We start from the raw sequence: 27,316 nt of genomic DNA, 5'->3' as shown, positions 1-27,316 counted from the left end.
CCCAAGTCAGAGTCACCCCCTTGCCCAGCCTCGCTGGCCGCCAGCCAGGATGACAGAGAGGGGACAGGTCTGGTTCTTAGGTTACCTGATCTTTGGGTGTCAGTTCCAGGGGTAAGGAGATACCGCAAGTCATGTTACAGAAGAAAAGCCTCCACCTCCTTTCCTGCCAAAGATGAGCCTCTTCTCCCCGGACTCCTGGTGGCCGGGAAGTTGTCCTGCCGAAGGGCTAGTCTTCAGCACCTAGACCTTTCCAGCCCCAAAGTGGTTTGATTGATGGCCACAGGCTAAAATGAATAGTCTCACGTTTTTGGACGGTGAGGAGACAGATCTATTATGTGTGTTGTGGGGCTCTCTAACAAAAGCGGTCATGGCCAGGCTTCCGCATGCACTCGGGATGGCAGAACGTGGGGCTGGGTGACTCTTGTCTGAGCCTGGATAGCCAGCACATAGTAATGACACTCTCCAATGGATTCTCCAAAAATTTTAATTTGTTCTGGCAATGAAACTAAAGCGGCATAAGGACTTAAGTCCTCAGGCTAGGCAAGACATTGTGGCCTTGGAGAAAGCCTCAAGGTGGCCGGCAGGAGGCAGTAAGATAGATTCTTGGTGGGAAAGGGATGAACCACACAGATGAACTATGGGAAGGTTTTAGGTGTTGCGGTCCAAGCAATGAGAGGGATAAGGAGGGACTGCCCCAGCCTTAACCTGGTGCTTAACAAAAAAATGCCCTTCCCTTCAATTATTAGGGCGAGGTCTGGGGACTAGGGTGGGGGGCAGGTTGCTTATTGCTTGCCCCTCCATGGACCTATAGGATCTGAGAGCAGAGGAAGAGAATGGAACAGCCTGGTAGGACAGCAAGAGTGAAAAGAGGAAGTCACACAGTCCCCTGGGTTGAAGAGTCAAACCCTGGGCTTGGCCTTCAGCCCTCCAGGGCCAGAACAGCATCTCTTCCTTCTGAAGAGGTCGCCTGAGCTCCCAGGATGGAATGTCAGCTTCCTGGCCTCTGATCACTGGTTGCTGGGATTCCCTTGTGTCTCGAAGTCCTGGAGCAGTAAAGAAGGTTTCTCTCCAGGAATTTCTCTCCCAGTGAGTAAGCGGCCAACTCTCGTGGCAGAAATGTCCTTTCTACCCAATCTGCACCCAGGAGGGTGGGAATGTGGCCAGCCCTCAGGAAGGGCCCCCGGGGTTCACGTGTCCCGGGACAGAGAACGTGCACATCCTTCAGAGGCTCAGAACTCCCAGTCGTCCACCTCTAGCTCCTCCAGGTTTGTTACCAGGCCGAAGATTCCACTGGGATCCTGAGGCTGGCTGCCCTCAAAATTGGTGATGGGGGTGACAGGGCGAAGTAACTCAGGCAAAGCCTCTGAGGCGCGTCGCTTGATCTGAGGGAGGAGAGACAGTTGGGGGTGGAGCCCGTTGCTCTGGGTCACAGGACACCGTGGGGCAAGTGGCCGCCTGACAGTTGGCCTGTTAGAGCCAAAAACCTTTATGAGAGGAAGGAGCAGCGCCTTTAAGGGGCTTCAGAAACATGGCCGTTTCTTGGATTCAAAGGGAAGAGGACCCTGCGGCTAAGGAGGTGCAGGGTAGTTAGAAGCACAGGCAAGAAAAACCAACCAACCCAGGGAGCCTCGGGAAAGTGCTGTGTTACCTGCTTGAAGAAAGAATGGTTCAGAAGGGTGCTGGCACTTGGTCTGTAGAGAAAGGGGAAGAGAGACCACCATCACCCCTGTGCCCCAGACTTTCCAAAGCCTGCGGCTTATACCTTATCCTCAAGCATCCTCTACTTCTTCCCTCAGCAGCCCCCAAAAACGACAGCCAGAGCTACCCAGGCTGGCTTCTTAGCAAACCCTTGTGCTGATCCCTCTGGCCACAGGGGCTTGGGACTCCTCCAGGAACCCAGCCCTTTACAGGACAGATGCATCCTCTCAAACTCGGCCTTCGGCCCCCCAGCCCCCCACGCTCCCCTGAAAGCCCGCTCCCAGCCCAGAGGAAATACCTGACGTCTGGGTTCCGCTGAAGGCACTGCTCCACAAAGTGGTGGAAGTGAGGGGAAAAGGTGCGGTAATAGGGGTGGGATGGCGAGTCGCCATTGGAGGTCCTGGGGGTGCTGGTGGCCAGGCTCTCACTCAGGCCAGGGTTGGCTGCTGAGCGCGAGGTGCTCATGGTCAGCTCCTCGGCGGGGATGGTGCTGGTGTCCAGCAGGCAGGGCACCGTGCCGTTCAGCTTCTCCAGCAGCATCTGGGGAGGACAGAGCCGGGACCTGGGCTGGAGGGGGGCCCACTGGGAGGTCTATAGAGTTTCTTTACAAATACACTTTTCCCAAAATACAAAAGTAGTTTGGGGGGAGTAGAGAAAAGAGAAGTGGGATAAGTCTAATTTTTCAAAGCAGCGCGGGCCACTGGCTCGGCAGCGATACCCTAGCTAGGCCAACGTGCAGAGGAGAGGGCCTGCGAAAATGCACCCCAACCATGGCCACCAAGGAAGGGGCTCCCCGTCTCCTCTCCCGTTTATAAGACATCATCACATCCTTTTAACCATAGAGCCCTCTCCCTAGGGTGAAGGCGGCCATCAGGTCACTTTCTTTGGAGCCCGGCCCCAGTTTGTGGTGCCCAGGTGGGTCCAAAGGGGCGCGGCATGTGGCGCCCGCCCCGCCCGGCCCTGGGCTCTTGCTGTGGCAGGTCGTCCGGCAGCAACGTGCCCGGGGGCAGGCTCAGCTCGGCGGCTGGGCCGAAGTCCTCGGACTCCACGTGTGCCAAACAAGCCCCACCTTGGGGATTGCTGTCCTTACGGCTGTCCTCGTGAGCTTCCAAGCCAGAAACCTAGAAGGCTCTCTAGCGCTGTGCTGCCTAATACGGCAGCCCCCAATCCCGTGTAGCTGTTTATACTTAAGGGAATTTAAATTTGGCTTACAATGCAGTTTCTCGGTCTCAATGGCCACACTGTAAGTGCTCAACAACCGCAGGTGGCCAGTGGCCACCATACTGGGCAGCACAGAAAAGGAATTCCCACGATCCCAGAAAGTGCTACTGGACCGTGCTGTTTCTGGATCCATATCTCTCGTGCACCTCACGTAGCCTTTCACTTTTCCTGAGCTCCTTTCTGTGACGGCCTTAGATTTTTCTAGATTCCTTACGTAGGTTTCCATACCCTCCTACCTAGTCTGTTAGGTCTAATCCAGCTGCTGTAGTGATCTTTCTACAATAATGTGTCTGAGGCTGTCACTCCTGGGCTCAAAAGCCGTCAGCAGTTCTCCACATGCTTTGGGCCACGAACCAAATGCCCTGGTGTGGCACACAAAGTCCTTCAGGATCTGCCCTGGCTTCCTTCTCCAGCCACATCACCCAGCAGCCCCCTGGAAGCGCCTGTACTTCAGCTATTTGTAACTATCGCCAGTCCCCAGATCTTACCCTTTCTTGACTCTGGGTCTTTGCACATGCTGTTCCCTCTGCCTGAGAGTTTCCTTCTACTTCCCATTCTTCACACAGTTAATTCCTATTTGCCTTCGAGGCTCAAATGCCACCTCCTCCCAGAAGACTCCCTGGCCCTCTGCTCTACAGAGCTCCCCTCTGGCCATTCTCTACCTTCCCCTCTTCCTGTAGGGCAATCTGTAGGTTCAAGGGAGAGGCTTGCTCAGAGCCTGCCCCAACCCCCTCCCAGTTCTAGATCATGCTCCAGGTACTTAGGACTCAGGTAATCCTTGACCAAATATCCCAAGTCTGCTTCCTGGACTTGATAAGGCCTGGATAAGCCTCTCCCCTGGTCTGTCTCCCAAAGGCACACTATGCCACTGGCTGTGTGTGCCAAGGAGTGGCCAAAGGGCAGTTGTTGTAAGGGGCATGAAAAGAACTGGAACTTATAGACAGAGGTTCCAAAGGTATCGGCCAGAATGTGGTAGCACAGAACCTGAGAAGTCTGAGAACTATAAATTAGAAACGGGCCTTCCAGGTATATTTATCAAGGTAGGAGGATAGAATATATTTTACAAATTTATAAAAATGTGTTAACTTGATTTATACGTCTAAACAGACACACAGCATGTGGGCCTTCATTTGCACTCCTGCTTCAGGCCCTACAGCGGTGAGCAGTGGGCCTGCTCCTGGGCTCTCCTCCCCTGGGATCCCCTCCCACAGCAGGGGAAGGCATGCGGTGGGCAGGCAAGAAGGAAACCAGGCTGCAGGCTCACCTGGGTGGCAGGCATATCCTTAAAGGGGACATGGCCATTGGCCAGCTCACAGGCTGTGATGCCCACACTGTAGATGTCAGACTTGGCATCGTAACCCTGAAGATTCTAAGTCAGGAGAAAAAAAGCCACAGATCACTCCATTTGTAGTCTTGGTTGTTCTTAGAAGAGAAGGTCACGGGGCGATATCCAGGGAGAGAACAGAATGCCTGTCTCCAATCCGGCCCACTTTCCTTGCCTGTACTACCGAAGAGTAGCTGGTATTTTAAAGGAAGGAATGTTTGATGCTGTGTAACAAGCAGGAAGAAGGGTGGGGCCCCACGCTCCTGCTTAGTGGAGGGATGTGGAAAGCACCAAATATTTCCAGAATGCTCACTCTTCCTATAAGATGGGAAGGTCTCTGAAGGGAACTGAAATAGCATTAGGTCCAGTTTGGGACCCCAGAGAGGGGAACAACACCATCTGCAATGGGCCCCTAACACCCACGCTGAGAGGCCCCCCAGGCCCACCTGCCAACAGGTGGAACCCCTTACTCCACTCAGAAGCGAAGCACCCCCATCCCAGGAAATTCCCAAAGGCTCCCTTGGGAAACTGAGTTGGTGAGGGATGGGGGCTCCTCGGGACTCAGTCCACCGACCTGCTGCAGGACCTCCGGGCTGAGCCAAGGCAGAACCTTGACACTGTACTTGGGAAAGTCGTGGACCACACGCTGCCGCTGCCCGTGGCTGATCATGCTGAGGTTGCTGCGTAAACCAGACAGGTAGACCTTGCCATCAGAGGAGATCAGAATGTGGCTGGCTTTGACACTCCTGGGAGGGGGTGGGGGCGGAGAGAGGGTGTCATGGGGCAGCAGGAGCCCCTCATGCCACAAACCTTGATCGTCACATACTAGCTCCAGTCAGCTCTCTCCCTGGCAGCGTCTGGATGTGTGTTTTACACATGTGTATGTTCATGCCATTTATACATAAACACACATTTTTATACCTATAACACATGTATGAGAAAAGAGAAAACAGATGACCCAATCTACTTATCAACAGATTTTAAAGCTTACTTACATTTCGTTAAAGTTCCCTTTTATGCTCACAGACCACTGCTCCCCCTACCATCTATGCTTTTAATCTGTACTTTTTGTTTGTAGGTATTCTTGTAAAGTGCAGCATGGTTTTGTATGCATATATTTTCAGTTTACCTGACGGTGCTGTGTTATGCCTCCCATTCTTGCTTCACCTCTCGGTGCTCTTCCTAAGATCCATCTGTGTTGCCACCTGCATACAACCAACCTTTGCTCCTAACTGCCACCTGTGCGCTGGGGTGGGCTCTACCACTTTTGCTCATCCACTCTCCCACTAACACTGCCTCTAACCCCCATGAATGTGAACGATGACTCCCACATATACCCCCGGAGGGGTCTGTGTGAGGGCTTCTTTGGGGTGTCCACCCGGAGCGGCAGGGATGGTCCCAGTCCCGAGTGACCCTGGCCGTGTCAGGCCATCTTCCGCTGTGCGGACAGGAGACCCCACCTCCTCGCCACACTGGGCCTCATCCAACCTCCACATCACACCTGTCTCAGGTGTACAGGGTGACATCCTCCTGTTTTAATTTGCTTTTCTGATTATTGTTAGCTTTGAGCTTCTGTTCATACAACAGTTAGTCCTTTGTGTTTCCTCTTTTATAAACTTCAAACCCTTTGCTCTTTTTTCTATTGCTTTGCTGTCCTTTTCTTGTTGATTCGCAGGATTTCCTTGTTACAAATCTCCTGTGTGTTTTAGACAAAGCTTACATCTCGCACGCTGTCACCCATTTCTTAATTTTGTTCGTGGTGTCCTTCATTGGAGAAAGATCTTTAATCTTGATATAGTCAGATCCATCAATTTTTTTGTCTTATGTTTTGGGCTTCTAAAATATCTAGACAGTCTTTGATGCCTCAGGTCACAGAAACATTTCCTTCTATCTAAGTCTGTAGTTTTATATCGGACATTGAGGCCATCTGAAGGGCTCCTTTGTTTGTGGAGTTAGGTAGGGGTCCGGTTTCATTATCTTCCCTACTGTGAGCTGCTTTTCCTGATACCATCTACTCAGCAACCTGCCTTCCCCCTAGCCCCTCGGCATAGGGCAGACTTTGGGGCACATACACCAGTTTGGGTGCTCTAAGGAAGGAGGGGGCTGTGCAGAGGTCCATGTTAGAGGTTCTTCTCACACAGTATTCAGGACCAAGCCGCTCAGTAAAGAGAAAGTCAGCACTGGCAGACTAAATGCTCTTTCTACCAAGTCAGAGGCAAGGACAGAATCCCGAGCCTTGGGTTAAACTCTGACTTCGCTAACTTCAGTCAACTGTTTCCTCGAGGGCTCATGGGCCCAGATCCCTGCTCTTGGAAAGGGCGATTATGCCTAAGAATGCACCTGTGTACATATCCCATGTGGTGGATGTAGTCCAGGGCCTTGAGCACCCCCTGCAGGATGTAAGCAATCGCCAGCTCATTCATGCCATCCATGAAGTGCGTGCAGATGAGATCCTTGGCAGAACCTGAAGAAAACGGTTGTGGGGGCAAGGGGAAGGGTAACAGAGAAGGGAAACCGTACGTGAGCCGGCTGACAACAGCGCTCTCAGAACACGTCTCTGCCAGGACCCCTATCCCACTCACCATACGCCATGAATGATGTGACAACCCACAGCTCATTGTCTGCAATAAAGGTGGCCCGGTATGGCAGGATGTTGGGATGGCTGAAGAGTTTAGAGACATGAAGCTCCCCCTGAAAGCAATGGTAAGTGGAAGTCAGAATCAAGGGCGTGGGACGGCATGAGTAACATGGGGACCTAGTACTTCCAGAAGCTCTTCTCAAGTCCTGGGAGCAGCCTACGCCGGTGGCCAGCCAGAGGAGAGAAGCCAGGCTCTGCAGTCTCCACAGGGAGGCCAGCACTGCTCTGCCAGCTTCCGCCTGAGTCTGGCTCTGCCAGCCGATCTTAAAGAGCCTCAAGAAAAATTCCCCACCCGCGGGGAAACCGCGAACAATACACTAGAGGGTCCCAGCTCGCCACCTCGGAAACGATGAGAACCAACTGCTGACTGAAGACTTAGGAAGTAATACGCTTAGAGCTGAGCTCCACTTCAAGGGCCAAGGCACAGAACTCCTCTTTAAGATAAGAAAACAAAAAATGTTTTCCTATTATAAAGGAAAGTGTTGTATTCGAAAGAACAAGGAAACAAAGCACCAGAGAGCAAACGATAACTACGAGATATCCGAAGGGACTTCTCCAGCAACCTGGGATCGAGAGAGCAGCTACGGAAAGTGTCAGACCTATGGGATTTTAAAGTAAATTTGGACAAAAGAACTACAGAAACTCCGGAGTCCTGGCCTCTGGGACATGAGCTAAGGCCAAAGAAGCAATACCTTCTACCAGTCCACCGCTCCAAAGAATTTAAAAAAGAATCCTGAAGTCCAACATGCTCTAGAATAAACTCAGATATCTTTCTTCCCAAATACCTAAGCCAGGACTGACTCTCGGTTCCATCCTCAGACTCTGACCACATGAATGGGTGGGCATTAGAGCACCATCAGATGAGCATGAATTCGGAGACACGTTATGAATGAAGCAGGGGGGAGAGACTGCATGTCTGCCACTGAAAATACCCTGACCCAGGCCCTGAATCGGGTTCCCAGTGCAAGCCTGCGTCAGTGACGGAGAGTCCGGTCCCTGGTCAGCTACTAGATCTGTGGTCTCTCCCTGTTTAACAGGAGGGCAGCTACTTGCCTCTCCAACAGAAGGGAACCTTGGGCCAACAGGACCATGAGCGCCAGCAGATGGCTTTCGCAGCAGAGCAGGCTGCCCTGAATCTGGAACAAGACTGCCTGTGTTTGAATCCCGTGTGTGACCAAGGGCAAGTTACTTAGCCTCTCAGAATAATAAAGGAATGAATGAGCCACAAAGCAGTCTTTGGAGAAGAGGGGACTATAAATTGGCCTGAGCAGCTTTATAGAGTCCTTACTGCCAGATGCCCACGACTTTTCACGATGAGCTTCTGTAACGTCTTGGTTTGGTCCACCTTCGTTTTCTGTCAGCTGCTTTCAGAAGACGGATGTAAGAGACGCCTGGTGATTACTACTGCAACCAAGAGCCCACCCTTCCAGTGCCCCATTCACAGTTCATTACCTGCAAGAACGTCACCATCTCATTGGAACAAGCTTCCATGTTAATCCTTCGTACCGTCACGTACTCTCCTGTTGGTTTGTACCTTGTTAGATTCACGGTCATCAGGTCCTCAAATCCTTTGCCTAAAAGAAAAGGGGAATGCCATAAACAAGGACAACAGCAACAAAGGCTGCCTTGAAGAGACTTGATCTAAAAAGAAGATTCAAGTTAAAACTGTCACTACCGTTACCCTTATGGCTGACGTTTCTTGATTTGTCTCCTACCAGTTCCTTCTCAGCCAACCATTCGAACTGACTATGGCCCAGGGCATCAGAATCGTACAAGCCAAAAAGAAAAAATTGCAAAAGAGCTGCTCTCCTGGTAACACGATCTCTTTTCCCACACTTGGAAGACGAGAGCAAAGGAGACCCACCAAAGGCTGTTTTGTCACCGTGGCTCCTGCTAACTAGCTGACAGCCTCTGGCACACATGCATTGGGGGTGCGGAGGATGCCGTGGCGGTGCCCTGGAGCCCGAGAATGGCAGTCCCTGGACTTTACCTATGACGGTGAGTAGCTCATACCGCTCTCCCTCCGGCAGGAAGCTACTCATGATCTCCTGTTTAGAGAGGGATGCTATCGACTCTGAGCTCGCCTCATTGGTCTAAAGAAAAAGAAAAATAGGTTAATAAGAGAATACTGGGTGTGGGATGGGAGTGGGAGGTGGTAATTCAGACCCATGAGGAGACTGGCATCTAAACATACAAATTCTGACTCTGGGTCAAAGAAATTGTTCCAGCACTATTCGATGAGAAATGTGAAACACCAGATGGTCAATGTAGTCACCAGCTCTAATATCAGAGCCAGTAAGTGTGAGCACCATCTAGGAATGGGGGTGGGGGACAGGCCCAGTTTCAGGCGACTGTTGATTTGCTTGTCCTTCCCAACAACTGGCTCATTTGCTAAAAACCATGAAATTCTTATCTGGGGAAAGGATGTCTGAAGAAAGCCATGTTTAGAAAAGAGAAAGGGGATGGAGAAGTGGGGGGGGGGGGTCCTATTTTAAGGTCCTGACCACAAGATTTCAAAGGTCACATGCTGAATCTTGCTATGGGGAAAATGTGGCCATAAGAAGTCCTCTCTTTAGCAAACCAAGAGCCCAGACCAATTATTCTCTGACATTTCCAAGTGAAGCAAAAACAAAACCCCAGCCAACACATAGGCAAGGAACAGAGCCGTCGGGTCTCATCCCAGGCGGTGGAAGTGACCTGTTTCCTCCTTCCTGCCGCAAATGAAGCTGGACTCCAGCTAGTTAGGATGTGGGCATCACACCTCTGGCCTTTGAGGTCCGGAAGAAGAGTGCCCAGCAAAATCGATGGCAGACGAACAGCTCTTCCTTCAGCTCAAAAGGCTCTGTTTCCTTCTTCCAGACCTAAATGTATTTGCATGATTTTGGGGCCAGGTTTTTCTTTCTTTTGGATCCTCTTTCTTCAGATGTGTGTCCTACTGAAATGGAGAACCTTAGGCCAGCTCAAATTTCATATGCTATATTCCTAAAGCTGAGCGCTAGTTAGGAAAAGGTCTCTGTGAACACATGAGCGGCCCCTGCCTCGGCACTAGCCAGAAGAGAGTGAGTTGAGAATGTTCTGACACAGTGGTATTGCCTTGCTGGGGGTCCCTGACGTTTCAAGCACATCTGGTTTCAAGAGTTCATGCTGCCAATGGGGAAAGAAACCATGTAGGGTTCTTCCTCTTGCACTACTTACTATGACAGTAAGAGGAATCTCGTCAAGCAAAAGAGAGCCCTGTCAGCAAATTTCTAATTCAATCAATTTTTCTGAGATTCATCCATATTGTTGTATTTAGCCATGCTATACACCCATGTTGTGTAATAGTCATCTCGTGACTATATCTCAGTTTATCTATTCCAGTGTTGATGGGCTTTTTGGGTTTTTTTTGGTTCTGCTATTATGAACTGTGCTATTAGAAACCCATTTGGATATCTCCTGATGTGTATATGCAAGAGCTGTTCTAAAGCTTATGCCCAGAAATTGAATTGCTAGGTTACAGAGTAAATGAACAATCAACTTAACAAACTAATGCAAAATTGTTTTCCAAAATGGTTATACCCATCTCCACTCCCTCCAGCATCATATGTATGTTCTCATTGATCCATTTTCCTCTATCACTTAATCAGACTTAATTTTTGCCAATGTCATTGTGGGTTTGATTTACATTTCCTTGATTACTAATGAAGTTGAACATCTTTTCATGTATTTATCGGCCGTGTGGGTTTCTCCTAGGTGAAACTGCCTCTTTGTGTCTCTTGTCCATTTTTCTACTGGGTTGTTCTAATGCAAGATTTCCCCAAAGTAGGCCCCCTGGAACACTGATCTTGGCAGTTAACGCATAGAAACAGTTTACACGTTCAATTAAATGAGAAAATGCAACATTTTCTTTCTCATGGAGAATCATAAGACATGCTCGCATATAAAAGCTTTGGCAAGTTTTATAGTAAGGAAACTTGTTTAACTTAGTTTAACCTAGTATTTCCCAAATCACTCATCCCGAGAACCTTTTGTTAAATTTTGGAAAAGATAATTTGGGAAAGGCTATTTTAAGTAAGACAAATGGTATAATACAAAGACTATAGGCTGAAGGACCAGAACTTGAACTCTGGTCTATCACTTGCTCTGTGACCCTGGGCAAAGTCACTCTAAACTCTTAGGATCTCTGTTATCTCATTAGTGGAATAATTCCCAGTTCATAGGGTTGTTGTGGCGATTAAATGAGATGAAATATGTAAAGAGCTTAGCGCTACCTGGTGTCTCATACGTATTCAATTAATATGAATTCTATTCTTCTCCTCCCTCTTTGCTGCCTATTGTTCGGTCACTCTCCTTCAACACATAAGATGGAACAGAGAAAACGAAGAAAACAGAATCCTAAGAAGAGCTCGATAAATAGTTAAGGTTGGTTTGATTTTGGTTTTTACAGTTATCTGTGTTTTCAAATGCTCTGAAAACAAACTCTAGGATCATTGATAGCCATTATAGCTTCTTGACACTGTCTGGTCTTCAGAATAATCCTAAGATACTGGTTACTACATCCCAAACACCTCAGACAGGTGAGAGATACACAACCAAGTGAAAAATGTGAGCAAAAAGCCCAAACCAGGAGCTCTGAAATGGCAACTCACCATGTGTTTAGAACTGACAACCTGCAAGCTAAGTTAGTCTTGAGTCCCATCTTCTTAACTTCCTACCTCTCACCATCTGCACCTATTCTTGTTCTTCTGTGGCTCCTGTTTTCTCAAGTATTAATCTACTCCTCAGTAAAATCGGTGTCATCAGTTAACACAAAACCCAGGGAGTGGCTTGCAGACCCTAAGTCCCTACTTTGGCCTGTGAGGATCCACGTGATTCAGCCCCTGCCTACTTCTAATGACTTCATCCCTTCCCACATCCCCAACTTGCTATACTTAACCCATGCGAACAGGTTTGCATGGGTCCAGTTTAAACTGAGGTCTCCTGCTCATGAGCTTGTCATTGCCTTGAGCTGAAGAGGAGAGTAGGGGACATGTACCAGCCAGTTCCACCAGAGACAGAGTTCAACATATTGATCTAGACTGGAAACACCTGCCCTCATGCGACACACTCACTAGATCCCCTGTTACTAGGGGCACTTTATAGATCAGAATCTGGTACCTGCCTGTGAGAAAGTACTGCATTTTTTAGCAGGTAGCAATATAGTCCCAATGAGAACAAATCTAAAACTACTATATATTTGAAGGTCTTCTCTCCTTTGATTTCCAGGCAAACTCCTTAATATTTCTCTATTTGAAAAAGAGACTATGAAGGATAGCTGGAGTTGTGAGATGAAAGTACTTATTAAATGCATTTTAAATAACTCCCTTGGGAAAAACTACTGATAGATACTTTTTTAAGACCTATATCCCTTTTCCTTGCTACAAGTGCATGGAAGACATACTGCCTAGTAGCCTATACACTAAAGACACACTCTTGTTGAGCCTGGGTAGGAAATGATGTAGTAAACTACTGGTATGATTAGTCAGTAACTTGGCAAATATTTCTACTATCTTTGTTGACTATAGAAAATGACTCAAAAGTGTTAGTTTTAGGAAATAAAATTCTTTTTTTTTGTTTGTTTTTTTTAATTTGAGAGAGAGAGAATGAGAGACAGAGAGCATGAGAGGCAGGAGGGTCAGAGGGAGAAGCAGACTCCCTGCTGAGCAGGGAGCCCGATGCGGGACTCGATCCCGGGACTCCAGGATCATGACCTGAGCCGAAGGCAGTTGCTTAACCAACTGAGCCACCCAGGCGCCCCGGAAATAAAATTCTTTAGGTAATTGGGAATGTGAGTTCTTGGCAATCGGGAATTGCATGAGATGAACTAGTCTAGTGGTTGCTGTCCCCATCTCACTGCCAATGATCCTAAAATGGGCAAGTTCTAGTTTGTGGATGTTCTGTAGGTCTGAACTCAGAGAGAAACCAACCTTTATTTAGGAAAACAAACAAAGACGGTATTTTGAAAGGAAGAGTTCGGGTCTGAAATTGCTACGAGAGGTGGGTTAGTTCAGTATACTGTTTCAGAGTTAGAAAAGGCCAAAATTCAGATGAAAAGGATGAAATGTTTAGTCCATTCTCTTTAAACACAGCATGGCACAGTTGTATTAGTGTGGTGTATAATCTCAAATTGTCTAGAGAAACTAATTCTAGCAAAGCTTCTTAGTTTCCCCTATCAGGAAAAGCATTTATTCATTTTGAAGCATTTGGAAAATACATAAGCTACTGATAGCCAGAAATGACCATTAAATAACTTTGTTTAAAGAGTTTAAGACCAAGTACAGTAGAGCACACAAAGACAATATTTGTGAAATGCTATATTCACTCCCCCAACCAGGTTTCACACAGGATAACTCTTGGCATAACACCGGCAGCTGTAAAAATATAAAAATTATATATAACAGGCATTCTATTCGGGAGAAATATCTAACTGATGGTACAGGGAATGTTTTTTAGTCTCCTGACTGGAACATATTTCGATCTGCCAAAGCTTCACTCAGAGAGAAATTCCTAGTCAACATCACCCTCCTTCAACTGTGGGGCTGCCTGCAAAAGGCGCAGATGCCTATCATCGGAAAAGACTAAGAAGTCTATTTAGAAAAGGGTTCTTATCCCCTCTCTTTATAAGACACTGATTCACATTATCAAAAATAGCTTGGTACACTGTGCACATCTGGTGTTACTTACTTTGGTAAAATTAACTATAAGACTAGAAGGCAGGGCAGGAGTCTTTTAAGTTTTGCCAATAAAAAAAAATGCATCTCTGTTTTGTACCTTTTAATGTGGGGTTTTGTTTTTAAGATAGGAGATTTGAGGCGCTGCCTATAATCTAGGTAGAGCTCTGTATGATCTCTGTGGGCTGAAATTGATTAGCTATAGACCAAGGAAGGAAAATGTAGTACCACTAGCCACTAAAAGATAACCACATCTTAGATTGTTGAAACTTTCTTTCTTTTTTTTTTTTTGGAGAGGGTGGTGGGGGACTGGTAGGGTCAAGAAGAGGAGGAGACCTTAATCCTCAAGAGAGAGACAAAAAGTGCCTTAGACTTTTTCAGCTTCCAAAGTACACATTAAAATCTTTCCAGGGTGAAACCTGAATTTCCACAAATGAAAGAATTACACTACAAATAAAACTCATTGAGATAAGCAGAAACATAAAATGATAAGCCAACCAAAAACACGAATTTCCACAAGAAGTCATCCCCATGCAACAGCCATAGTGCTAGAGCCTAGAAAGTCACTTACTTTTCTCCGAGTGTCACCCGGAGGCTGCTCTGGAGTAGAGAAATTGATTGTTGGCATTTTGTTTTTTAGCAGAAGACACATCCACATTCACAACAGCAATTATTGCACTTAGGACTACATTTCTTTATGGAAACCACTTAAGAGTCATTACGGTAAAAAGTGCCCGCAGGGTTACATATGAACACACACACGTACACACACACACACACACACATAGAAACCCATAGTCAAAACACTATACATAGATGGGGTTTTAAACATGAATCTCTGGCTCTTCAAAACATGGCAAGGCTACTATTCTCTGGGCATTCTCTGGCAACTATAACTCAACTGCTATAATTCTAGTCTTATATTTACTTTCCATCAGCACACCGTATTACTTCAATAGGCTGGTTTCAGAGTCTTATACTGTGAACAAAACATTCATTATAAAGTTATAGAGATGATTGGCTATTTCCCAGAAAGTGCAGGGACTTGAAAATAGGCTTTCAAAAAAAAGGGCAAAGAAGGTTTTAATACAGCAACATGTATATGTGGGACCATTACCCAGTTAGATTCTCCAGTCACATGCACTCTATTCTGAATACAAATAAAGCAAGGGTTTTTTGGCCCTCTGCTACTCTAGGTGAAAACAAATAAAGCAAAGGACAACTGATATAACTTTCTTCCCTTAAATCAGACAAATTCTGTATCTGTACTTTTTATTTTCATCATTCTATGAAAGTGAGAAAAATCATCAAAGTCGATTTTTAACTGGAAAGTATTGGAATGATCACACATTTCCAAGTATCTTAAATTAGAAATCAGAGCATCCAACTGTATTGTTAGAGGAGACTGGCTGCAGAGTAAATTAGCCTCAATTTGTCAAAACAAGATTTTTTTTTTGCTTTGGACATTAGTTTTCTGGTACACAAATGGCAGGGGCATTTGCTTAAGACAGTCTGTTAAAGGTAAGAAGCCAAGTTGAATAGATAAAAGGAAATCAAGTCCAATCTTGTAGAGCAGAAGCCAAATTCCAAGTTGTATAAAACTTGATAATATATACTTCATCAAGCTGTAAACAATATACAGAACAATCCCTTCACTCTCCTCAGATCAGAGACTAGGAAACTGTCAAAAGACTTCCAGAGATCCTGCACTCAAGACGCTGAAACCAAAATCCTTAATTCAATTCACATATACTGGAATATTTTTAACTAATTAATTATAAACTGGACTCTTCAACTCAATTTTTATCAATGCCAATGTTTACTTTTAAACCATGGTATTCCCATTAATGATGAGAAGAAAATGAGAACAGGACCAGAATATAGTATATTTTTTTCCATTAGCTTTTCCTTTACCCTGCAGCTAATTTTTATTCTTTAGAACTAAAACGAAAATAACTCATCATTTTTCTAAACTCTCATTTGTCTAAAACATAACAGATAATATTCCTCTGGAAGGTCTTTAAGTGGCATTAAGGAAAATAAATATAACAGGTATCACCTAGTAACTAACAAGTCTCAGTTCTCAATGACTTAAGTCTATCTGAGGGTATTTCGTTTGGATCAGTCAACCAACGCACTCAATTTGATAACTTTTTTCTTTAGCTAAAGAGAGTGTCTTGGTATTCAGACACAAAGAATGGGGCTCTACTATTATTATTTGTATAGAAAAGAATTTTCTTTGCCTTAAATTAAGATCGCAGTTCTCAAAAAGGCTCAATTCGAAAAGAATCAAAGGCAAATGACAGGCCCTGTTAAATCTCAAAATTGCAAGGTTACGACTTCCAAAATCAGCATGTGGATTTTACAACAGGAAGTCAGTATTTTTGTCCTGACAGATTTTTTTTTCCTTAGTTCTCTTAAGTCTCATAATTTCTACCATGAAAAGATGAGTCAACTAGATTGATCAGTAAACCAGAACTTTTATATCATTGCTACCTTAGTTCTGACTAATCATTTTATTTTTAAAAATTTCAAGGTTAGAGCTTTTAAACACTTAGTTTTTTTTCCTTTAAGAATATGTCTTTCAACTGGACGAATACTTAGAAGAAATAAATATGCCTTTAAGTAAATACTGACTTTCTAACAATCAAGACAGGCCAAGGTCAACTGCCAGGTAAGTCCTCAAATCTTTGGGAAACCATGGGTTCAAAATGGAGCCAAACAAATAGAACAACTCTTGTTTACACTTGTCCTTACAATTGCTAATTTCTAGAAATTGATTTAGTCAACAAGAGTAGTACATTTACCCTGAAGTGATGGCTAAATGCCATACTGTACTTACCTCCAAATAGCTCCAAATCTCTTAAGCCCTCAACAATGAACTTTTCCGAGACCCACCGCTAAAAAGGAAAACCCCAAAGAGAATTAGTATTTCTTCCAAGCCACAAAAAATTAGCTATCAGTCATTAGAAAAATAAACTACAAAAACAGAATCATGCAGTACGGTTAAGATGCATTTTTATGGAACAATTTTAAAAAGAATCCTGGATTTAAATCAACTGAAAACAATAGGTTAATTCCTTTCTCTATTCTTTTTTGCCTAATTTGTTAAACAATTCTTAAATTTGACAGACAGATGAGAAACATAGTACTGGCCCTAATAATGAAGAAGGTTTTTTGTCTTTCCTATACATAAAACTACCTTCTGGTTCCATCTGACTCACTCAATCAATGGCTGTCTATTACAGATGCTTTGGATCATGAATGCCAATGTGAAAAATGCTACTGGAATTCATAATACGGAAAATAGAGATGAAACAGTTTTTCACAAGCCTCTATTTGTAAAAGAAAATAGCTGCATATTCTTTCATCCACTAGGATTCCTAAAGACATCACCACTTATATTTTCTACCAGGTTTACAAGAACTACACTAACTTCACCAATCATGGTTCACTTTACTATCCTATTTCAAATGAGTATTGGATTTCCTTAATACTGATCAGTGGTCTGGTTTCACGTGAATCAGGCGAGGTTGACACAGAAAAGAAGCTCGTATGTAAAAGTAATGGAATCAAGATCGAATTTCACTTAAGGATTAGTGTTCGAGTTTGGCTTGGGGGCATTCTTTCCACCAGGCAGAGTTCAGGCTAAGGAGAGAGTCTGTTTTTCCTCTTACTTAACAGTGAAGTCTACTCTTTCCAGTATAAATTATTCTTATATACACAAACACAAGAAAAAAGAGTATTAAGTAATATTCAGAAATAAGTTGCATAATATTGGTTATGAATTGGAACTATAACATCATTTTCTGTCTTCTATCAATTTTTTTCTAAATTAAAAAAAAAGGACACCCAAAATAAAAAACTTGGTATAAAAAAAATAATATGTGCTGTATCACAAAATATAACATATGCTTTCATATTTAAAGAAAGTGGTATGTTCATGTGTCATATAGCACTTCTTCCTTGTTACAGAATTTTCAAATAATTACTACTGCATTTAGAAATAAATACTTGGTAATAAATAAAATACAGTGCTCTTTTAAGAAGTCATGGAAGCTTATAAAGAAGCTAAATCCAGCATTTGTTCTTGAGGTCACTTTAGCTGGTAAAGTTTTCAGGTGTAATAACATTATTCATGTTCAAAAAGTCTTTAATTAAAACCTATGATTATACTTAGAAAAAGTGTTCCAATAATGACAATTTGATACTGATTTTTAAAACACACAAACTCATTGAAAATACATTGGAAATAGGCAGCTTATTAGCAATTACATATCTGTAGTGAAAAGGGACATCGATTCATTTAATTTTGCATGAGTGATATTCATAAAACAAGCGACCGTTTCTTCTCTACCAGTCAAGCTGGTGGGTGTATTTGGTGTCTCTGGTCAGCCTCTGCCTGCAAGCTCTTTTCTCAGGAGTGGAGGTTGCCATATCTGCTTTACTTCCTACATGCCTCACTTACACAGGATTCTGAACATCACATTAAAAAACCACCTACAGTATCTGTCAAAACACATTACTTTACAGAAAATAAAAATAGTAAAGCCGAAGAATAGAAACACTCACCCTAATTCGCTCTGGTTTACTTACAAGAAAAGACATGAGTTCCTAATGTGTAGACCTACTTCAATTTCAAAAATTTAAACCTAAAAGGAAAATAGAAACAGGTTAGTCAAATCTCCTTTTATAGAAATGCCTTTTGATTAACAAAAACTTGCTATGAGTCTACCAGTCGAAGCACTGTAGCAGACCTATAAATTTCTAGATTCTAAAGACTGGTTTAGAGAACCTTTCACTGACAATAAAACTGGCCAAGTACATTTGGAAATACTGCAATCTCTATAAGAAAAGACAGATTTGTTATTAATATGGTTTTCATCTTTAATTTTTAAATTTCTCTTGACCCAATTCCCCACTGATCCTTTCCCAGAAGCAATTAACCTTCGATTCTTTTGGCTGTTTATCTTGCTTTTTATTATCATTCTTAAATAATGTTTATATGGCCATGACTTATCCATTTTAGACATTTATCTACTAACTTTCTACTATGGTAGATGAAGACTAAGCTCTCCTACATCACCTTCCTGCACCCTACTTTCCTGCCTTCATTCTCCCAACACAATTCTGGCATAATGTTTAATTAAATCAATAGTCCACATTTACATTGTTATGACTGTGGAAACATGGTTCAGAGCTGAGGCAAACAAAGACGACCACGTCTGTTTTCTTGTACGCCATTTGTTTTCCTAGAGTTGATAATGGACTCAAACTTTTTTTACTTGTTTGGTTTCCCACATAGCTATGACCAACTTTTTCCAAGTTTCCATCTTTGCTATTTGTCTTATCAGTCAATATCTTTTACCATACATTCGAACTCATTCATTCCGATTTTTTCCTAGAGATTGCCTTTCCAAGGCCTTCCATCCCCTGCTGCAATCCGGACTAGTTGCTTTCTAGGCCAGTTGCACTTAGCCTTTTTTTTTTTTTTTTTAAGATTTTGTTTTTTTATGTAATCTCTACACCCAACGTGGGGCTCAAACTCACGACCCTGAGATCAAGAGTTGCATATTCTACCGACTGAGCCAGCCAGGCTCCCCTACCTTAGCCTTTTTAGTGTGGAAATTTGGATCTTCCAATTCTGGGAAATATTCTTGTATTATTTCTTTGATAATTTTGTCTCCTCCACTTTTTCTGTTTTCATGTTATAAAATTCCTAATAAAGACATACTTCTAGAATTATCTAGAATTAATTTGTACTTGTTTCACTCCTATTTTACAACTCTCCAAGAGATTTCTTCAATTTTATTTTCTAACCCTTCTACTAATTTTTCAATTTTGGTTACACACTTCCAAGAGCTTTTGCCATTTCTCAAATGTATCTTTTTTCATATCATCCTGATTTTGTTTTATGTTTGCTTAATTTATAGTTAAAAATTATATCTAGATGGGCACCTGGGTGGCTCAGTCAGTTGGGCATCTACTTTCAGCTCAGGTCATGATTTCAGGGTCCTGGGATCGAGCCCCACAAGCTCTCTGCTTGGCGGCGGGCCTGCTTCTCCCTCTCCCTCTGCCTCTGCCTCTGTGATCTCTCTCTCTCTCAAATAGATAAATAAAATCTTTTAAAAAAAATTATATCTAGAATGGCTAAAAGCATAATGCATCATGACCAAGTGGGGTTTATCTCAGGAACTAAAGACTGTTTTAACACTAAAAAATGAATCAATGTATACCATACTGTTTTTGTCCAAAGTTGTTTGCAAATAAAAAACAACCAATTTTAAGGAGTTAAAAAAACAGTGGTGTGGGCAGAAAAAAAAATGAACTCAGTAGGTAGAGCATGTGACTTTTGATCTCACGGTCATGAGTTCCAGCTCCATGCTGGGCGTTAGAACTTACTTAAAAAAAAAAAAAAAAAAAGAATCGGGGCGCCTGGGTGACTCAGTTGGTTAAGGAACTGCCTTCAGCTCAGGTCATGAGCCCAGGGTCCTGGGATGGAGCCCCACGTTGGGCTCCCTGCTCAGCGGGAAGCCTGCTTCTCCCTCTCCCTCTGCCTGCTGCTCCCCCTGCTTGTGCTCGCTCACTCTCTCTGTCAAATAAATAAAATCTAAAAAAAAAAAAAAAAAAAGTAATTTTACCAGAGTAACTGAGTGAACAAGAAAAAAAATACAATCATCTCAATAGATAGAGAAAAGGCATCTGAAAAAATTCAATATCAATTCATGATTTTAAAAAACCTCTCAGTCAATTAGGAATAAGTCAAATAGGAATAGAATAGAAATAGAATTTACCAAGTCAACTTGGTAAAAGATATGTATGAAGGGGGTGCCTGGGTGGCTCAGTCAGTTGGGCATCAGACTCTTGATTTCGGCTCAGGGTTGATCAAGTCCCGTGTCAGGCTCTGCACTCACTGCTTATCCCTCTCCCTCTGCTCCTCCCCCCACTCACACTCTCTCTCTCAAATAATAAAAAAATAAAATCTTTAAAAATAACAATAAAATAAAAAAAGATATTATGAAAAATGTATAGCTAACATCATACTTAGTAACAAAAGGAATTAGTGAGTTTCCTATAAGAATAGAAGCAAAACAAGAATGTCTGCTCTTATCACTTCTGTTCATCATTGTACTAGTGGTCTTGGCCAATGCAAAAAGGGAAAAAAGGAACAAAAGGCATACAGATTGGAAAAGAAGGTGTAAAACTCTTTATTCATAGACAACATGATTGTGTATGTAAAAAATTCTAAGTATTCTACAAAAAAAATCATTAGACCTAAAAAAATGAATTTAGAAAGAAGGTCAATTATAAAATCCAATTGTACTTCTATGTACTAGCAATGAATAATTAGAAAATGAAATTTTAAAAAATGAAACTATCTACCATACCAACAAAAACATAAAATAATTAGGAATAATTTTTTTAAAATTGTATGTTTTTTAAAACTGTATGTTTAAAATTATAAAACATTGCTAAGAGGTATTAAAGATAAGCTAAATAAGAGACATGCTATGTTCATAGATTGGAAGACTCACTGAAGTGAAGATGTCAACTCCCTCCAAATTGATCTATAGATTCAGTGCAATCCCAATCAAAATCCCAGTGGACTTTTAAAAAGAAATTGATAAGCTGATTTTAAAATTTATATGGAAATACAAGGGACCTGAAATAGCCAAAATGATTTTGAAAAAGAACAAAGTTAGAAGACTTACATTACTTGATTTCCAGACTTACTTTAATGTTACAGTAATCAAAACAGTATACTTTGCTCTAGGATAGACAAATGGATCAATGAAATGGAATAGAGAATCCAGAAATAGATCCATGTATGTATGGTCAATTAATTTTCAAGAGAGGGGCCAGAGTAATTCCATGGGGGTGTATCTGTAATCTAGATACAAATTAGTATCTATTTAGAAAAAATGAACTTTCACCCTTACCTTACATGATACACAAAAATTAACTTGAAATGGATCATAGAACTAAAGAAAAAGTTAAAACTACTAAATAAAACAGAGGAGGGCGCCTGGGTGGCTCAGTCGGTTAAGCGTCTGCCTTCGGCTCAGGTCATGATCCCAGGGTCCTGGGATCGAGTCCCGCATCGGGCCCCCTGCTCTGTGGGGAGCCTGCTTCTCCCTCTCCTCCCCACTTGTGCTCTCTATCTCACTATCTCTGTCTCTCTCAAATAAATAAAATCTAAAAAAAAAAAAAAATTAAAACAGAGGAGAAAATCTTCATGATGTTGGGATAAGTAAAAATTTAAAAAAAAAGAATGTCAAGAGCATGAAATAAAAAAGAAAAATATGATAAACTTTATGAAAATTAAAAACTTCTGCCTTCAAAAGACAACACTAAGAAAATAAACAAGTTGGGAGAGAACAGTGTGTGTGTGTGTGTGTGTGTGTGTGTATGAAACATTTTATATATATATATAAATTATATCTCAACAAAATGACTTTAAAAGTAAAACAAATAATCAGAAACACTTTTGAAGAATCTAGAAAAAATGCCTGCCACATTTCCTTTGAGGGATTGTGGTAGTATATAGTATAGCAATGGGAGTGGGAACTTAATCAGATACATGGAGTTCTTGGAATCCTAGAACTGCTTCAGAGAAATCAAAGCAATGGTTTTCAATCCAGGGGAGAGAGGAGACCCTTCAAAATCATCTATAGATTTTTATCAAATTGCATTTATCCTCACCCCTATCCTAATCTTATTTATTTATTTATTTATTTATTTTTAAAGATTTTATTTATTCATTTGACAGAGATACATACAGCGAGAGAGAGAACACAAGCAGGCGGAATGGGAGAGGGAGAAGCAGGCCCTCTGCGGAGCGGGGAGCCCGATGTGGGGCTTGATCCCAGGACCCCGGGATCACGATCCAAGCCGAAGGCAGATGCCCAACGACTGAGCCACCCAGGCGCCCCCTATCCTAATCTTCTTATAGAAGACCTTATAGAAGATCATCACCATGTTGAGAATCATTTATCCTAGCATGAAATAGTAAAAATATTATCTGAATTTTTTTTAAAAAGAGATTATTAGAGTGCACATTATTTAATAACATTAAACACAAAGCATCGTGCAAAAGAAATTTAAGAGGAAGCAGCGTCCATATCCATATGTAGTCTACAACAGAAAACAGAATATTAATGTAGATTAAAAGATGATTTTTATCTGCAGAAGGAACTGTCTACGCTCTGGAAAAATACTGGAAATAGAAAATAAAGTCAATCCCCAAACACCATATAAATTAATATAACAAACCTAAGAACTGGTCCTAGGCTACCACACTAACAGCTTCATTAATTATCTGAACATGGGTTCCCAAACCAGGATGTGTTTCAAATTAACTCATGTAGGGTGCCTGGGTGGCTCAGTTGGTTAAGCGACTGCCTTCGGCTCAGGTTGTGATCCCGGAATCCTGGGATCGAGCCCCACATCGGGCTCCCGGCTCAGCGGGGAGCCTGCTTCTCCCTCTGTCCCTCTCCCCTCTCATGCTGTTTCTCTCTGTCTCTCAAATAAATAAATAATAAAATCTTTTAAAAAAAATTAACTCACGTAGTTATAAAAACCTATGGATGCTCAAACTCCCACCTTCAAAAATTTTTAATTCAGCAGGTCTGGGGAATGCACAAGTAGAAACGGGCAAGTCCTTATGGTGTTCAGCAAAGGGAAAGACAATTACTATAAGCTGGGACAGATCTGGATAGTTTTATTGAAGGGGCGGGGCCTCAGTGTCAAATAGGACTTGAAAATGGGAATTCCAAGCATGAAATGGTATTAGCTGCTCATTTTTAGCACTTACTTTGTTTTGTCCACACACGTATCTTCCAGTTTCTAGCATAGTGCCTATCACATAGCAGGCACTCAATAATGTTGACTGACTGACTGACCAAATATACCGAGGAGTACGTTAGCATTTTGCATAACCAGTTATAGAAGCACAGCTCCAGATAGATGAGAACAATGAAGAGGCCTCATGTGCATGCTAGAGTATGGATTCTCCTCACCAGGCAGTGGGACGCCACTGTAGGTTTTAAACAGAAAGGTGACAAACACAAAACAGTGGTCTTAAGATCGTGTCTCTCAAACTTTATTGTGCATTCAAATAATCTGAGGATCTTGTTAAAAGTGCAGATTTTGATTTAGAAGATCTGGAGTGGGGCCTGGTACTTCTAACGAACTCCCACATGACGGTCATGCTGCTGATCTGTGGCCTGTCGTACTGACTAATGTTTGAGAAGCCTTGTTCTAAGAAACATTCTAAGGAATATTAATCTGCAAATGGATGGGAGAATGGGAGGTGAAAAATCCCCAGAGAAGGGAATGTTAGTTAGAACACAACTATAGTGGACCATATTTGGGGTGATAAGAGCTTGTAGCAAAAGGAATGCTAAGAAATAGATGGATAGGGGATGAAGAAAAAATAAAGAAATTATATTTAGTTAGTAAGGACACCATAAGTCATCTAGTTCATCCTCCACCCTTCGGAGGAACAGCTTTTACAAACTCCTGGATGTAAGGTTATTTAGCCTCTGCTTGAAAACTTCCCTGGCCAGAGACTCACTACCTTATCACGGAACCCATTCTACTCATGGACAACTCTGATGACTCTGATTTTTTTTCATGCCCAAGTAACTGGGAAAGAGTAGTGTCAGCGACAAAACAGGAAACTCAGAGGTGGAAGTGGTTCTGGTGGGAAGATGAGTTCGAGTTTTTAAATCATGTTGAGGTTGAGAAAATAGTTTATCTATCTATCTATCTATCTATAGTGAGAAGATAGAGCAGTCAGTTAGAAAAGTAAGACTGGGGCGCCTGGGTGGCTCAGTCAGTTAAGTGGCTGCCTTCAGCTCAGGTCATGCTCCCAGGGTCCTGGGATCGAGCCCCGCATCGGGCTTCCTGCTCAGCGGAGAGCCTGCTTCTCCCTCTCCCTCTCTCTCTGCCTACTTGTACTCTCTCTCTGTCAAATAAATAAATAAAATCTTTAAAAAAAATTAAAAAAAAAAAAAGAAAGAAAAGTAAGAGAGATGTTAGAGATGGCTATGTAGACCTGGGAGTTAGCAGCCAAAGCTCTACAAGTGACAAATGCACTGAAGGAGAAAATGGGGAGAAAAAAGCAGAAGGCTGGGAAGCAAGCCTTGGGATAGGTCCATATTTAGGACATCATGCTTGAAGGCAGGTAGGAAATGAAGTCTAAAGGAAAAACTTTAAAGATTCTGCTTCCCCTCCTGGACCACTTTCATTCCCCTAACCTGGTTAACTTTGACCTGTCGTTCCTTACTACTTACTCATCTCAGGTACCCTGTGCTACAGAAGTCCTCCCTGATTACCATTCCCTCCCCCGTCAGGTGTTCAGCCTCTGTATTCAACCCTTACACATACCACAATGTTAATTGCCAGCGCATCTTATTCACTATTGCATTCCCAGGGGCTGCTGTGCCGAACACATAAAATGGGCACTCCCGTATCTGTTAAATTGTTAATAGCAAAAATAATAAAAGCAGCAAGCACTTATGGTGAACTTACTATGTGCAAGGATCTGTGCTAAATGCTTCACAGAGCTCAGCTCACTATGAGTACTATCTTCCTCATTTTACAGATCAGGAACTTAAAGCTCAGAGAGGTTAAATGCCCTGAATGACACAGGCAACTGGTAGAGGACCAGTCAGATCTGTTCCAAAGCCTGTGCTCTAGAAATCCGTCATTACAGATAAGTCCAGGGAGAAGTGTCAAGACTGTGTTTGCAAAGATACAATGATGACTGACTGAGAAGACATCGCCTGATTTGACAATGCTGCTGACCAGATGCCAAATAGAATAGGAAAGAATTCGTTTACCTTGCTTTATTATTTTTTTTTTCCTTTTTCCCTGTTCTTGTCACTGTTTTTCTAAACTTCTTCCATGTCTGGGGTTACAACTACAAACACTGCATTTGAGTCACGATATTCTCAGAAACCTGGTTGAAAGGTGGGGGAACAGAGTTAACAAGTTCAGCACTGTAACTAATAGCTGAACAGGTTCCTGGCCTAAGGCAGGTAACCAGATGAGACTCGGTTTCTTCAATTCTCAGAAACAAGAAACAGTCTTGGGTGTCTTTAGACAGTATGAATCAGTCAACGAAGGACTGTCCTAATGCCTCAAATACATACTGGAATACGGTTCTACTTCAACAGGTATTACACAGTAAGAAAAGGACCAGTTCGAACGGCTTTTCCGTTCGAGTCGAGTCGAGTTAGAATATGCTAGGTTATCTTAACAGAAGGCTGGGCAGAAAAATTAGTCCCCCATTTCCTGGAAACTTGAACAATTTTATTTAACCACGCCCCTTCTCTCGCGCTCACTTCCCTACCCCCACCGCCCATCTCCACCCCAAATCTACTGTGGGCACTGAAACATTCTTGAAAAACAACAAGACAATTAGAAGCTCTTTGTTTTTGCTGATTCAGGGAGTCACCTAAATCTCTCTCCTTAAGAAGTTTTGATTCGCTGCCTGTCCAGCCTGGGATAGATGGGAATTGGGGTTGTGGGATGGGGGGAGGGGGGTCGGCACAGGATCGGCCGCCTCTTTGGGCAGGGCAAACTGACACCTGGGCCCCAGGTTCCCCACCTAGGAGTCAGGGGGAAAGATGGATACGGAAAGCAGGCGGTCGCCTCTCTCGCCCGGCAACTCCGCTCTGGCGTCTCCCGGGCAGGCCCAAGCCTATTCTGCTCTCAGGCTGCAGCCCCTCACTACGGGAATCGAGGAGGACGGGGTGAAAAGGGACCCGTGCAAGGCGGGGAGAGGGGGGGCGGGATGGCCGATCTGACGAAGGCCCGCCCCTGAGGAGATGGAATCGGCGTCAGGGCGAGAAGGGACTGGTCCCTGGAGCGCACCAGGCGGCCCCGCCAGCCCGGTACCTGGTCCTGGAGTTAGCAAGCAGTTCCGACCCCGTCTCAGCTCCGCCTCCTTAGTTTAGGGCCGCGCCGCCAGGCCGGTTGCTGGGGGTTGGGGGAGGTACGCAACGTGCCATGCGCAGTAGCAGGACCGGGGTAAGGCTGGTGGAGAGCTCCGCCCCGCCCCGGCTCCTCCGCGGAGCGGGTGAGGAAGCTCCGCCCCCTGCCCCCCGTCCCTCAGCTCCGAGCGGGTGGGGCCGCTCCCCAGCGCGTCCAGCGTCGCGTCGGGCGCGCCAGGCCCCAGCTGCAGACCCCCGGCGCCCGCCGCGCGGAGAGCGCCCCTTCGGTTCCAAGTTAGCTCGGTCGGCGCAGCGCGTTCTTGAGGGAGGGCATGCGGTCTCTAACAGAAGGGGTCCTTTTCCCCAAGTGTGTGGAAGCCGAAGGCGTAGCTTGGCGTCGGTGAGGCCTGGGGGTCCGACAAGGGCTCCCTGGAGCCTCCCCGGAGCCTCCCGGCCCCTGCAGCAGGAAGGAAGTAGGAAGATTTCAATAATGAAGAGTCAGGGGGGACTAGAGGAAGGCAAACAAACACTGTGATGACTTGGCTACTTGAAACAAAGAAATTTATTTTTTTCATTTCGTGTGGTAGGACTGCAATGGAAAAAGCGGTCTCGCACTTTTCTTTGAAGACATCCCAAACGCCCCTCCAGCACCAGACTGACAAGCTGCAAAGAGAAAACCCACTCTTTCTCTGTGCCTCAGGTTCCTTATCAGATTCCTTATAGATCCCGTCAAGTATCGAACACTGGCTCTGACCCATGACACAGACTTATACTGGCCCAGCTTCCAAGATGGGAGCGAAGTTCA

At 43.7% G+C, this 27,316-nt stretch overlaps 2 protein-coding genes across 7 annotated transcripts in view; one reads left to right on the top strand and one right to left on the bottom strand.

Moving 5' to 3' along the window:
• Nucleotides 1–466: 466 nt before the first annotated feature.
• STRADA (STE20 related adaptor alpha) lies at nucleotides 467–26,661 on the bottom strand. 6 transcript variants are annotated; one of them, XM_081804731.1, is made up of 14 exons: nucleotides 26,477–26,661; nucleotides 23,385–23,606; nucleotides 18,143–18,222; nucleotides 16,413–16,470; nucleotides 14,142–14,170; nucleotides 8,872–8,974; nucleotides 8,334–8,455; nucleotides 6,826–6,934; nucleotides 6,584–6,707; nucleotides 4,818–4,989; nucleotides 4,184–4,288; nucleotides 1,997–2,238; nucleotides 1,649–1,691; nucleotides 467–1,382 (listed from the first exon to the last, which is right to left on the bottom strand). In XM_081804731.1, exons 3-14 carry the CDS (start codon nucleotides 18,176–18,178, stop codon nucleotides 1,230–1,232), a joined length of 1,296 nt encoding a protein of 431 aa, XP_081660857.1. In that variant the 5' UTR covers nucleotides 18,179–18,222; nucleotides 23,385–23,606; nucleotides 26,477–26,661; the 3' UTR covers nucleotides 467–1,229. The 6 variants fall into 6 exon arrangements, with proteins under 6 accessions (XP_081660857.1, XP_081660859.1, XP_081660858.1 ...); XM_081804733.1 differs by having other exon boundaries at nucleotides 18,167–18,222; XM_081804732.1 differs by lacking the exon at nucleotides 23,385–23,606 and having other exon boundaries at nucleotides 18,167–18,222; nucleotides 26,477–26,660.
• DDX42 (DEAD-box helicase 42) overlaps nucleotides 8,452–27,316 on the top strand; it is a 73,678-nt gene continuing 54,813 nt past the window's right edge. Inside the window, exons 1-2 of the mRNA XM_081804720.1 lie at nucleotides 8,452–8,879; nucleotides 11,225–11,282. The gene's annotated coding sequence lies outside the window, so the exon portion shown is untranslated. The remainder of the gene's footprint in view (nucleotides 8,880–11,224; nucleotides 11,283–27,316) is intronic.

This window comes from Leptonychotes weddellii, chromosome 15, assembly GCF_054177405.1.
Source record: "Leptonychotes weddellii isolate Sample4059 chromosome 15, ASM5417740v2, whole genome shotgun sequence".
Classification (NCBI taxonomy): Eukaryota; Metazoa; Chordata; class Mammalia; order Carnivora; family Phocidae; genus Leptonychotes; species Leptonychotes weddellii.
The sequence above is the reverse complement of the archived record's forward strand: the minus strand, read 5'-3'. Positions and strand labels throughout refer to the sequence as shown.

Coding starts and splice junctions, on each gene's coding strand:
- STRADA (XM_081804731.1), bottom strand. CDS start 18,178: ATGTCTTTTCTTGTAAGTAAACCAGAGCGAATTAGG. Junction 4,289..4,817: donor GCCCGGAGGTCCTGCAGCAG/GTCGGTGGACTG, acceptor CTCCTGACTTAG/AATCTTCAGGGTTACGATGC. Junction 1,692..1,996: donor CAGCGGAACCCAGACGTCAG/GTATTTCCTCTG, acceptor CTTTCTCTACAG/ACCAAGTGCCAGCACCCTTC.